Source organism: Mauremys mutica, chromosome 1 (assembly GCF_020497125.1).
Source record: "Mauremys mutica isolate MM-2020 ecotype Southern chromosome 1, ASM2049712v1, whole genome shotgun sequence".
Classification (NCBI taxonomy): Eukaryota; Metazoa; Chordata; order Testudines; family Geoemydidae; genus Mauremys; species Mauremys mutica.
The window spans coordinates 266,353,355-266,367,938 of NC_059072.1; the positions used below are offsets into that span (position 1 = coordinate 266,353,355).

General features: G+C 43.3%; 1 protein-coding gene across 5 annotated transcripts in view; it reads right to left on the reverse strand.

The window, feature by feature from the left end:
• Positions 1-14,584, reverse strand: part of FARP1 (FERM, ARH/RhoGEF and pleckstrin domain protein 1) — a 327,115-nt gene that overhangs the window by 104,985 nt on the left and 207,546 nt on the right. For all 5 annotated transcript variants that reach the window (XM_045009291.1, XM_045009283.1, XM_045009266.1 and 2 more), the window contains 3 exons: positions 12,155-12,259; positions 2,302-2,344; positions 951-1,029 (listed from right to left, as the gene is read on the reverse strand). In XM_045009291.1, coding sequence (XP_044865226.1) covers positions 951-1,029; positions 2,302-2,344; positions 12,155-12,259 — 227 coding nt within the window. The remainder of the gene's footprint in view (positions 1-950; positions 1,030-2,301; positions 2,345-12,154; positions 12,260-14,584) is intronic.

Consider the following 14,584-nt stretch of genomic DNA (forward strand, 5'->3'; position numbering starts at 1 on the left):
TAAATTTCAATTGGTATTCTATCGTTTAACAGTGCGATTAAAACTGCGATTAATCATGATTAATTTTTTAAATCACGATTTTTTTTTAGTTAATTGCATGAGTTAACTGCGATTAATTGACAGCCCTAATATGTTCCCATGACAAATTTTGGTTTTGATTAAACCACATTTTTCAGCCTGAAAACTTTCTGAACAAAAAATGTTGACCAGCTCTAGTCACATGTGCCCCACATTCTGACCCTCATGTCTACACACACACACACACACAGAGGAATACTACTCTTTTTCTGATAGGAGAACTGAGCTAGTGTGTATTCCTTCACAAACTGAATAAAGTTTAAATCGCCACTTTAATGAGAATCAAAAATTAAGCACATATCTAAATACACAATTTAACTGCAGTAGATATATGTTTTCTCCCTTGTTTCCTCTTATACCTCATCCTACTCATTCCGCTCCCTCACAGTTTCCCCCCCCCAACAGTCATAAAATCATTTTTGTGAATCTTATGAGTTCATAAAGACTATGTGAACGTGTGGTCCAGCAGCTGCACCCGGCAGCCTCAGGCAGAGCTATCTTCTCCCAGATGGTCGGGTTATGGTCCCAAGCAGAAAGGAGTTCTCAAGGGGGCCAGGTTCCTCCATTGTTCAGGTCCACTGGAGATGAAAGTAAGGGAGTTTGGCTAGTTCCCTTATCCCACTGCTGCTCCTGGAAACCACCTACTGCATTGTCTTTCCTCTGAGGCTTAATAAGAAATGGTGGGCTCCTGCATCACATCTCCCTGGTGCTCCTTAGCACGACGTGCTCCAGTGAATTACATCCCACAGGGAGGAGAGGTAATGGAAGGGATACTCAGATAGACCCTTTGCCCTCATCTCCTGGTGCTTCCCATTTTCCTCCCCACTCCTATCCATTAAGGAATTAAAAAACAGAATTACAGAATCACTAACCTTGTCAGCTCTTCTTGCAGCTGAGCATGATCTGGTGGAAAGAATTTCACCACAAATTTTACGACAACATGCTTAGGTCCTAGCAAAAAGACCAAGGAAAATTCATGAAACATTTGAAACAGTCTGCACATTCTCATACAGAAATAGACTATTAAGTCTAAAATAATGCATATTAGTCTGTGTCTCCTGCTAGTATTTTTGACGTTCCTCAGATTAGTTAATAACCTCTGTTTAATAGATCGTAAAAGGAAGCCTAAACACCTTCCCTCTAATGTCTTCTTCTCTACTCCCTTCTCTTTCTTCCCCCTTTCTTTTCCCCCACTCTGAATATTGCTGACAATTTTGCACCCTTAAGCAAACTACTGTTTCTGTTAATTCCTTTCTTTCTTTCATCATATATTCCTGTCTCCACATCCTTGTGTCCCACCTTGCTGCCACTATCAATAAAGCTGTTACCACTAGTATTTGAAACAACTTTCTAAAATCTGTCACTGTCTGGCCCCTTCAATGGGCTTTGGAATAAACCCTTCATGTGTGTTTCTACATAAAGTTTAGTTTAAAACCAGAAACAACAAAAGTAAAACACTTTACATACAGAAATATGATCACTATCATGTTCGGTAGAAATTGACTCAGCATGCTCAATATCAAAGGGATATGATCAATAACTTGAGCAGGCTATATATAAATGTAAATTGGTAACGTTTAAATTGCATTCTTTCCTCACTATTGTAACAAACTCTAACACTGATCAAAGGTGTGTTGTGTGAGTGTATAAACATTAGGTATTAAACAAAGTATTGGTTGGCTACCAACGATGAATTTTAATTATCAGACTGTTTGATTTTAAAATATCACTATGAATATAATTTAATAGCACACAATATGTATTATAGGTATATATCTGATGGCAAAAAAATCCAAACAAAATATGAAGTTAATGTTCTAATTGAGAGAGCCCCCTTCATCTAATTGAGGGGTTCACAAACTTCATTGCATCGCACCCCCTTCTGACAATAAAAATTACTACACAACCCCAGGAGGGGCACCGAAGTCTGAGGCTGCCCCAGCTCCACCGCCGCAGGTCGAGGGGCCAAAACTCCAGCCTCGCCGACCTGGGAGGAGGGCCTGTAACCTGAGCCCTGGCACCCATGGACAAAGCCGAAGCCCTCGGGCGGTGGGGCTCAGGCTTCGGCTTCAGTCCCGGGCCCCAGCAAGTCTAAACCAACCCTGGTGACCCCATTAAAACAGGGTCGCAGCCCACTTTGGGGTCCTGACTGACAGTTTGAGAACCGCTGATCTAATTCAACTATTTTGGACTGATACAGTAAATGACAAAGAAAGCACTTACTTCTAATCTGTTTCATAATAGGTTTCAAAAGGTCCAGCCACACCTAAAAAACGAAAGAAAGCATAGTAGTATTCTCCATTATACTACGTTATTCATATATGACTTATTTTTCCAGACTGCTTACACTCCCAGAGTTATCCACAAAGGCTTTTCTTCCTCCATATAATTAATTCTGTGTCACAAGGAATTAGATACCTAATGTGCTGCCGCCGTGCCTCATCCTTAGAAACAATATACATTCAGAAATAGAGGAAAACAGTATCTTTCACAGATTAAGGGGTATATTTCTCCCTCATTTATCCCAGATTTTAACATAATTAAAGTGAAACTGTGTCACAGTGTCGGGGCAGTCAATAAAGGGAAGTTCCTTACCTTATCGTAACTGGAGTTCTTTGAGAGGTGTGGTCCCTACCTGTAGTCCCCTAGGGGGTACGCATGTGCTCCATGCACCGGAGACTGGAGAATTCTTGCAAGCAGAGTCTGTTGGCCCATGTCTGCGCCCCAGCTCTCCTTATGTGCTGCATAGAGGGCATAAGGGGTGCGGCGGATTGACCGCCTCACCAGTTCCTTCTTTAAAACAAATCAGATCACGATCTGAAGCAGAGGGGAAGAGGGTGGGTAGTGGAATACAAGTAGAGACCACACACCTCGAAGAACTCCAGTTACAACAAGGTAAGTAACTTTTCTTTCTTCTTCGAGTGCTGCCTAGTCCCTGAGAGTATTCTGTTGGTGGCGACTGACAACCAGTACTTAGAGAGGAGGAGGGTGTGAGGACGCAGGAGGTGTTCTGGACCAAGCAATGTCTCATGAATGTGTGGCTGGAACTCCACGTGGCTGCCCTGCAAATATAAATCAGAGGCATCTCTTGAAGTGATGCTACTGAGGCTGCCTGTGCCCTTATAGAGTGAGACTTTACCCCATGTGGGGGAGGAAGCTATACTAACTGATAGAGTAGGCTACAGCCAGAGATCCACATGGAGATTCTCTGAGAGGATACAGCTTATCCTCATACGTGTTCTGCTAATAGCCTAGGTGATTTTCTGATCGGTTTCCTTCTCTGAAGTAAAATGCCAATGCTCATCTCATGTTGAAGGAATTAAGTCTCCCCTCTTCACTAGAGAGATGCGACTTCGGGAAAAATACAGGTAAGTAAATTGACTGGTCTGCGTGAAATTCTGAAACAGTTTTAGAAATTAATTTTGGGATGTAGTCATAGCAAGACTTTATCTTGATGAAATATAGTGTACGGTGGGAGAACCATTAACACTCCAAGTTCACCTACCCTACTGGCAATGAGGAAGGCGACCTTAATTGACAGTGAGACATGGAAAGGGTGGCTCAGGGAGTATGGAGAGCACTAAATTAAGATCCCAGTCAAGGGCTAGTTTCTTGACTGGCAGAAAGGTTTTGATCATGCCCTTCAAAAACCTGGCTGTTACCAGGCAGGTAAAGATCAAGTAACTGTCCATTGGCAGACAACATGCACTAACTGCTGCCAGATGCAAGTGCACCGTGCTAAGAAAGAGGCCCATCACCTTGAGGGTAAGAAGATATTCCAAAATAGCTGAAATATCTTCTGTCTCTGTTGAGACAGAGAACTGCCTCCATTTGGACATATTTTCTAGAGAAGTCCTTCTTGCTACTGTTAATGATGACCTGTAAGGCTTCAGAGCAGGAGTGTTTTAGGCTTGCTGACAATCCAAATACCAAGGCACAAAATGAAGAGCATGGGGTCTGGAATGCCTGAGCCTGTCACTTTTGTGGGTCAGGAGATCCACACAAGTCCGAATGCTGATACGTGGACAGAATGACATTTGAAGGAGGCTTGGAAACCAAAATTGTCTGGCTTTGGGCCAGCTGGGAGCAATGAGGATGGCTTGTGCCCTGTCTAGTTGAATTTCTGTAGAACTCGAGGTAGTAAGCAGGATGGGAGGAAAGGCATAACCAAAAAGTGATTGGTCCAAGGTAGAAGGAGTGCATTGGCCTTGGGCTTTCACTGGAGCAGTTTATTTTCCACTTCCCAAGTAAAGGTGTTTACTACAGAATCAGGTAACTCCCACTCAACCAGCCTCAGCAAGCATTTTGCCACTAGTCACGCCAGTGAATTCTGGGTGACTGGGAGATATACTGCAAATAGGCTGATGTCACACACACATTAAGGGGCTCTCCATTATGGCAGAGGGGCCCTCACCTCAGAGGGAATTGTTACTATGGTATTCAGGCTATGCTTGCTCTGTATATGCACTGCTCATAGCCAAGCTTACAGGCAACGAAGGTGAAGTCTGGCAAATGGTGTTACATAAATACATTACACAATACAGTCCAAGAGAGTAAGGCATATCCAAACTGATGTTCAAGGGTTGTGTGTAACCAGGCCTATGAGAGCGCCTATGACATGAATTCTGTTCCTGGGAAGATAAGCTCTCGCCTTGATTGAATCCAATATCGCTTCTATAAATTTTATGGTCTGTGTTGGAGACAAGGTAGATTTTTACATGTTTACACTGATTTCCGGGGATGCTAAAAGGAGCAGTAACAAGCTTAATGTCAAGACTTCCAGGCAAGACCTGCCAGTCAGAAGCCGCTTGTCCAAGTATGGGAAGACTGTGGCGTCGCCTTGTCTGAGCTAAGCTGCTATTTTTCAGAATGCTTCTGTGAAGACTCTGGGAGTTGTAGCTACCCCACACAGGCACATTTTGTACTGACAGCGGTGAGGGCCTACCACAAACCTGAGAGATCGTTTACAAGAGGGATGAATGTCCACATGAAAGTATCTCTTTCATATTGAGAGCTGTAAATCATGTGCCTTTTTCTAAGGATGGTAGTATGGATGCCAACGTAAACATGCAGAATTTCAGCTTGCAAACAAGAACATTGTGTTGACACAGGGCAAGAATGGGTCTCCAGCCTCCTTTCTTCTTGGGAACTGAGAAATACTTTGAGTAGAACCCTTTTCCCTGATGTTGAGGGGATACCTGCTGTATTACTCTTCATTGGAGAAGAGACTGTATCCTCCTTGAGACTATGGGTCTGGCAGGATGAAGGTATCGTCAAGAGTGGTATAAGTGACCATTACCTTTGGAGGTTGTGATCTGTCACTCCATGCCACTGGAGTGGTAGTAGGTGGTGGTTCCTTATGGAGCTGTGATAATACTACCAGTGATTTTCTCTGACCTGATGATCTCCGACGGTACTGGTGGTCCCTGATCTTTCAGGTCTCGGTACTTTGACTTAGATAGTACCACAGTCGATGTCGAGGTCAATTCAAAAGCTGGTACCGAAGAAGCCTTGCTCCTATGTGTCTTCTGATTATGCACATGTGACTTAGAATGATCTAAGTCTTTGTGGCCAAGCTGGAAGGCTTGCCTGACCTGGATGAGTCTGAGGAGGGATGTCTTTTCTTAGAGGGTCTAAGAGGGGATCAGCTTTTCTGTTTGCTAAAATGCCCCTTACTCTCACGAGGGAGCCCAGCCAGAGGGTCCTTCTCTCTGCTCCTCTCGGCTCTGGAGTTAGGCACAGAGCTAATGAGCATGCACCTTGCCGACTATGGCCAATGTACAGGTGGGGTTTCCCTGGCCTGGTCAGACTGGGGTCTCATGTCAGCAGACCGGGTCATAAGCGGTCATTCCTAGTGGTCGGAGTAGAAGTCAGACCTAGTGGTTGAAGTCTGAAAACCAGAGCCAAGGGTCACAACAGTGTCAGAACCAGGGCTGATGGTCAGAACCAAGACAGAGTCTGAATGACAGAGCCCAGGGTCAAGACAGAGTTGGAGTCAGAGCCGAGAGTCAGAATCAGATTGCCGGGGGCCAAGGAAGGTAGAAGCAGAGCTGGTTCTGAGGCAAGAGCAAGGCTGGGTCAGGATGGGAAAAAGGCTGGGTGCAGGGCAGGATCTGGGCTGGAGCTGTAGAGGAGCAAAGCAGAAGCAGGGCGTCCGTGGTTGTGTGCACTGAGCAGCCAGTGAGCTACTGCTGCTGCTGGGCTTAAGCTGACCGACGTACTGCTGACTTCCTCAGCCAATTCGGCAGTGTGGTCCATCGGGCAGTTTAGCTGGCTTGTTATGGTGCCAGGAGTACTGAGCAGGCACAGCTGCAGGGCTTTACTCCTGACATCTCATTACCTGCTCCAGGGGGTGTTTTTGAAGACGGAGCTCTCGTGCCTACTGCATTTGGCTGGGGAAGGAGCATCGGACACTGCACTTGATGGAGATATGCACCTGCCCAAGGCAGTAGAGATAGCACTGGTGGTCATCACTGAGTGAAAAGGAGCGGGGACAAGAAACAGTTTTTGAAGCTCAGAATCATGGGCATAAGCCAAATCCTGCACTGGGAGACAGTGAGGGCTCCCTGGGGTGAGGACTCTAAAACTAGCCAACCCTAACTATCAAAGCCCTAACAACAAGGAAGAATAATGTAACTTTGAATATATGGATGAAGAGAAAGGAGAAGCTCCAGACACTGGAGGATTCTGAGGGGAGGGGATAGCTCAGTGGTTTGAGCGTTGGCCTGCTAAACCCAGGGTTGTGAGTTCAATCCTTGAGGGGGCCATTTAGGGATTTGGGGATTAGTCCTGCTTTGAGCAGGGGGTTGGACTAGATGATCTCCTGAGGTCCCTTCCAACCCTAATAATCTATGATTCTATGATACAGGCCATGCAGCAGTAAGAAAGAACTAGAGAGGCAGCTGATCTACACCACCCCTTATACTCTCAGTGTGGGGCACAAGGAGAGCTGGGGTGCAGGCACAGGCCAATGGACGCTGCCTACAAGCAATTCTCCGGTCTCAAGTGCATGTTGCACCTGCATACCCCATAGTGAAATAAGGGCCAGCACTCAAAGATGACTCGGAGTGCCATGGTAAGGGAAAACTGATAAGATACATTTAAAAGTCTCCCTAGAGTGCCTCTGTAGGGAGCAGAGATAGCAACAGGATGGATCCCTCAGGAGAACACACTCCAGCTCCTATTGCAACGAACAGTGGAAATGCAAATCAAGACTATCACCTAGATTAGTCTAAAGAAATGTGGGCAATGGGGGCTTGTGACATTAGCTGGAGAGCAGACGGCTGGGAAACTCAGAGGAGTGATTAGAAGACAATAATCCTGGTACTGGGGACACAGAAAGGGGCATTTCTTCCTCAAGAAGACACCTATGAAAATATTGAGAGGACTTCCCCATGACAGGGCAACAAACTAACACCAACCATTTGGATAAGGTTGATGAGGGGTTCTGTCTGCACAGCAGTGAGAGGCAGACACACTATTCAAAGTCTGAGAGAAAGGATTTTACTCTCTAGCCATGTAGCATTTTCTCTCTTCTCTGTCAGAAGAGGTCACATTATTGGGCTTTGCAAAGTACTCAGATGAGGTATGTTATGCCATGTCATTTTATTTATTTTGATCTTATTATTCTCTATCTTAATAAATCATGTTTTACTACTGTGTGAGTGTTTCACACAGATGAGCCCTGTGTAAAGTCTTTCAACCTCTAAGAGGAGGTGGTCAACGAAAACAGGGTGTCTAGACCCGAAAACTGCACTCATACTCTCAGTCAAAAGGACATGGATAGAGGTGCAGTGTGTTGCAAAAGGCTACAGTGGGCAGCAAAACCAGGTAGAGGCCAAACAACCAATATGAGGTGGAGGGAGTTTGGGAGAAACATCTCAGCCCTCAGTTAATAAATACATGTCTAGAATTATGGGAGGAATGGTGCACAGTCTTCAAAAGGGGTACAGACCAATCTAAAAGCCATAAAATTTTCCCCAGAGAGCAGATTAATCACATTGGCCTCTCAGGAAAATAACAACAATATATTTTTATTACGAACACACAAATGAAAGTTGACCTTGAGCAGTTTTTAATTAGGCAGCGCCTGGGACACCCTCAAAATATCCATATTATAGAACCATAGCCTCAGGAAACACACACACCCACACACACACACACACACCTGTTAAAATTGTTCCCATTACTAATTATTTTCATAGTTATTACAGAGCCAAGCTAGCTCCTTGGAAGCACTATTGTCCTCCGGCCCTATTATTCAAGTAATTTTTATATATTCACAAAAGTTTCCCTCTGAGATGAAATTTCTCATTCTCCTCTCGTTCAAAAGGTGACTCCCCCCTACTTTTTTTTATGGACGGTGTGAAGAAAATCTATTTGGTCATTTGTTAGTTACTCAAGGATGGGAAAATGGTGTTTTTCACTTGTTAAAAAACTAGTTCTGACATTCTTTGGCATTCTGATAACTCAGAGTGTTTTGTTTCAGAAGTTACAACTTGGCATGTACACAATCCCTCAGTGAAGAATGCGTGCTTGCCAAGTTTGGAGGGGAAAAAAGACTGAGAAATAACCAAGTCACCAGAGTCTGGGCATTCCACATTTTACCCAATAGCATATGATTCTGCACAATTTGGTTTGGACTAGAGCTAGATCGTGATCTAGCCCGGCATAGGGGAGTTGTATAGCGGTGTCATTGCAGGATTTCTGTATCCAGAGAGTCCCAGTTCCTTCCGCAGTTTCTCTTTGTCATAGGAGATCAGGTAGTTACTACAGAACCGTCCAAGGTGCAGCTTACTGGGGGACAGGGGCAAAACCAAGACCTCACCAATATGGCCAACACTATGCATTCAAAAACCATGAGTCAGGCCCCTAAAATCATGAAGCAGGACAAAGAAGGAAATTAAAACAAAAATAATTTGGGGGGTGTCTTTTTATTTGATTTCTGGTTTTGCAGCATTTAGGGTTCATGTTTTTAAGATTTTCACTGCAACTCTGAGGGACAGAAACTTTTTCTTAAATGAAAACTGAGATTCGCAAGTAATAATCTGATGCCAACAGCTGTAGATCTGAGGAAAACATCAAATATCAACTAGTGATAAAATTGCAAGAGTTAGCAACAGTGCTTCTGTTGCAAGGGAGAGGTGCAGCTCTGCAGTCTGTTCACACCCCAATGTGTGAAGCAGTGATCCATGCAACGTCATCTTTACTTGTGTATGCAACCATGTTAGGACAAGTGACAGTCTTGCCTTCTACAAACATATCATGCTATAGCTTGCCAGGCATACAAACACACAAGTATTTGTGATCTGGAACTCTACACATTGCAGTAAGTAGACCTGTGTTTGAACATATGATCTCCTCCGCACATGAAAATATCCAAACGCTCAGGCATTTATTTTTATCTTGTATTACACACTATTTGAAAAAGCAATGAATCATATTCAAATCAATGTAAATGTAATGCATACACTCACTTTTTTAAAAGCAATTAAATGCAAATTCTATGTTATCCATGATGTAAAATTCTACATTGTGGATAAGGTTTTCCCCCCACTGAATTCAAGAATTTAAAAGTTATGGTTCAAAAGCAACTTCAACTCATTCACATTGCACATAGATATTACGGCTTATAAGTAAACAGTCCTCATAGTTATATAAATAACTACCATATAGACTCGTTCATAAGCCGAATTTTTTAGTAAAAAAGGGAAGCACCAGAGAAGGGGGCTGGCTTATGAACGGGTATAGAGAGGGAGAGGTGGGACACAGCCCCTCCCCCCAACAGAGGGAGCAAGGAGAGGCAGCACAGCCAGCAGAGCCAGAAGGGAAGAGACAGGGCCAGAGTCTCCGCTTCTGGCCACGCTGCTCTCCCCCCAGCCTCCGAAGCAGCTGCAGCTCCGGGGCTGGCAGGCTGCAGCCATGCCGCTCGGCCACGCCCCCCAGAGCAGGCTGTGGCCACGCCGCCCGGCCCGCCGGAGCACTCTGTGGCAGTGCCGCCCTGCCCAGCCTGCTGGCAGAGGCAGCTCTAGGAATTTTGCCACCCCAAGCACGGCAGGCAGGCTGCCTTCTGCGGCTTGCCTGCGGACAGTCTGCTTGCATCATCCGCTGGTTCCGCGGTTCCGAAGCCTGCCTGCCTCCCTCGCAGCGCTGGCAGAGCGCCCTCCGCGGCTTGCAGCCCCAAGCACGCGCTTGGCGTGCTGGGGCCTGGAGCCGCCCCTGCCTGCTGGAACATGCTGCGACCGTGCTGCCCAGTCTGGCCTGCCAGAGCACACTGCGGCCGTGCCACCCAGCCCAGCCCACTGGAACATGCTGCGGCCGTGTCGCCCGGTCTGGCCCGCAAGAGCAGGCTGCAGCCACACTGCCCAGCCTGCTGGAGCAGCTCCAGCCAGGCCAGAGACATCCTCCCCTGGCCCTCCCCAGATAAGGTAGGAAGGGATGGGATGGGGAGAGTGTGGGAGTCCCAGGCCAGGGGTGGGGTCATGTGGGGGGTGGTCACAGGGGTTACTCCCCTGACTTCCATCTTCTCCCCTCCAAAAATTTTCCCCACCAGTTGCTGTCGCAGCCCATCAGGCTAAGCAGCTGGTGTGCCAGGACCCTTTGTTTACTTGGTTTACCTCCATGCCTGCGGACACTCAAGGTAAACAAACCATCTTGGCCCACCAGCGGCTTATCCTGATGGCCCGGGAGCCAAAGTTTGCTGACCCCTGAATTATAGGGTCGGCTTATGAGCAGGTTATAAATTTTTTTCCATTTTTACTTATCCATCTTGGGGGAGTCGGCTTATAAACGAACCGACTTAAGATTGAGTATACACGGTATATATACAAAAGAGGCCAAATTATATATGCTGTCAGGACTATAACTTTTATGTTTGCAACTTTACAAACAGAAAAGTAAAAAATGTAAATATTTCTTTAGCATAACTCTATAGCCCACTGTGACATTATTGCACAACTATGTTCATACATTGTTTTTAACTACTGTCAATAAGAGTTACCAAAATGTTAGCTGAGGATATATGGAAGATTGTGAAATTACTTTTGTTAAAATTAATGTTTCAAGTAAATCCAAAGTAAGGCCTGTGATTTATTGCTTTTTAAAATTAACTTTATATTACTGTCCACTTTTCTATTTTGTTTTCAGTAACAATTAGCCCAGAATTATGTAATTATTAATTTCTGTTCTCTTGCATAAAAAATTGCACAAAACAATGGAAGCAGATTACTCTAGTGACAGATAAACCCTCTTTTCATCCCCAAATTAAAAACTATTGCCCTCTTCAGGCAGGAAGTTAAAATAATTGCCCCTAATGTATATTCTTTAGGCTGTCTAGTGTATTGGGGTAGAATCCACCATATGCGCAAAACAAAGTATACACAAGAATGCAATGCCCACAGCATCCAACTAACTGGAACACAATTCAGTAGGCCACAGTAATGCATTAAGATTTAAAGCAAAATGGAATTTTAAAAATGAAAACTGATATGTATCTATTAACACTCTCGCAATCTCTTCCTCCCACTCTATGATATAATGATACATTACTTGACTGCAGCAGGCATTTATTATCAGAGACGAAGGTGTCATACCCAGCACACCTGTCCTGTATTACAGAACTCCCTGAATAGGATTTTTATCACTGACTAAAAGGAAAAAATAAAACAGCAAAGTGTAAAACAAAAAACAGTGACTTGTTTTTATTGCCCTTTGGACAGAAAAGGTGTCTTTTATTGAACTGTGTCATAATATTGGTGACTTTTTCCCATCTACCAGGCAGGATTTTACCATTATCACAGTCCAAACCAATCAAGAATTAAAATGGTATTTAGTCTCCATACCAACAGTTACTATGGTTACACCACCACTCCTACCTTCAATATGGATAAGTGAGGAACAGGGTTTGAGATGAGTTTTTAAACTCAGTTCCACATCACCAGCATTGAGCAAAACTCACTGAAACCTTCAATAAAACTACATTTTAAAATGTTTTTTCTGAATGTGTGGTAGGAAGGGACTGTAATATACATAAAATGTGAAGATGAAAATAAGAAAGAAATGAATCTCATTCACATACCATGATCTTTTTATGATCTGGAAACTCAAGGCCAAAATAATCACCTTCAACAAGGTTCAGATGGTTGCAAACAGCTTCCAACAAAACTTTCCCCGGAGCTCTTTGCTGGAAATAGAAACAACAAAAGGTTACACACTGTTCGTTAACAAGAGTAGCTTTATTAGCAAACAATAAAATGATAATGCTGAGCAATACAGAACAAGCTATATTTTCAAAGTAATTTACAAAACATTAGCTAACTAATGTCCTGATCATCCCTCTGATGAAAGCGACAATTATTCTACCAGCTTTAAATGGATTAAGAATATCCTTATATCCTTGAATATCCATATCTCTTTGACTGGTACTTGAGATTTTTATAATTCAAATAAAAATGAACTGTGATTTTCCTAATTTTTATAAGAAAAAAATTAAAGTAGAGGTGGGGAAAAGATGCATATTCATGCTTTGTTTCCATACCATCCCTTACACACTAAATTTCTGATCCATAAGGGCACTAACCTCTCCTCAGGACATAAAAAATAAGCCAGTTAAAATTTGCTTGAAGGGTAGATGAGGTTAGTTGTGATTATTTACAAAAAACGTAGATGTTTGATTGTATCCCTCTTTCCCTCCCCCTTCAAAAGTAAATTAGGTCTGGCCTACACTAGAAAATTAGCTTGGTTTAACTACCTCAGTCAGGGGCATGAAAAACCCACACCACCGGGAAGCATAAATAAGTCAATTAAGTCCCTGTGTGGTGGCAGGTTTCAGAGGGGTAGCCATGTTAGTCTGTATCAGCAAAAATGAGGCATCCTTGTGGCACCTTAGAGGCTAACAAATTTATTTGGGCATAAGCTTTTGTGGGCTAAAACCCACTTCATCAGATGCATGGAGTGAAAAATACAGTAGGCAGGTATAAATACACAGCGCATGAAAAGATGGGAGTTGCCTTACCAAGTGGGTGGTCAGTGCTAAGGAGACCAATTCAAACAGGGTGGATGTAGCCTATTCGCAACAGTTGACAAGAAGAGGTGAATATCAACAGTGGGAAAATTACTTTTTGTAGTGTCCAGTAGGAGAGCACTTCAATCTCCCTGGACACTCAACAACAGACTTAAAAGTGGCCATTCTTCAACAAAAAAACTTAAAAACCGACTTCAATGAGAAATTACTGAACTGGAATTAATTTGCAAACTTGACACCATCATATTATGCCTGAATAAAGACTGGGATTGGCTGGGTCACTACAAAAAGTGACCCTCTGTTGATACTCACACCTTCTTGTCAACTACATCCACCCTGTTTGAATTGACTGCATTAGCACCGACCCCCCCCACTTGGTAAGGCAACTCCCATCTTTTCATGCGCTGTGTATTTATACCTGCCTACTGTATTTTTCACTCTATGCATCTGATGAAGTGGGTTTTAGCCCACAAAAGCTTATGCCCAGATAAATTTGTTAGTCTCTAAGGTGCCACAAGGACTCCTCGTTGTTTTGCTCAGTCCCTTTGTAGACAGCGGTAGGTTGGCAGAAGAAATCTTCCATTGATCTAATTACCGCTTCTCAGGGAGCTGGATTACCTACACCGATGGGAGAATCCCTCCTATCCACGTAGGTAGCACTACAGTGGTGCAGCTGTGCCACTGTAGTATTTTAAAATCTTCAAGAATGCCTTTATATGGATTTGTACCAAGACTACTAAGGGCTTGTCTTCACAGAGACACTCAGGAAAGTTAATCCAAATAAACTAAAGGTGACAATGTAACGTGGATTAAACAAACTGCTGTGTGGACACTCTCATTCAGAATTAAAATGCCTTTAATTAAACCAAGGGAAGGTCATTTGAAGTCTGAATGACATTGTCCACATAAGGGTTTAATACAATTTAACTAATCCACTTTAATTTTACACCTTTAGTTAATTTGGATTAATTTTCTTGAGTGTCCCCATATAGACAAGCCCTAACTAACTATGGGCCCCCAATCCTCATTGAGGTTTCTGTATATTTTACTGTCATATAACATTAAATAATTTAAAGAAACTCTGGTGAATAATTCATTTTACAGTTTAACTACTTCTCTTCTAGAAATAAACACATTTTTATTAATTACCTAAATAAACTGATGAAAACTTTTTACCACAGAAAATTTACTATCAACACACCAGTTAACCCATACCCAGAGCAAAGATTATGATCCACCTTTGTAGTTGTGAATGCATCAAATGTTACCAAAAAGTGGGTTACAAAAAACAAATAATAAAATAGATCTCCAGGAGGAGTGAATTCTATCCTAGAGAAATTAAAATCATTTCCTTAACGTACAAAAGGCTTAAGCCATTACCAAAGCAAAAGCTCTGTCACCTGCAGACACAAGATGCACGTAGAATTCTTAAAAAGTGGCTGGTTTTAGAACACAGATTGAAGAGAAGTGCCAATTCATTCAAAT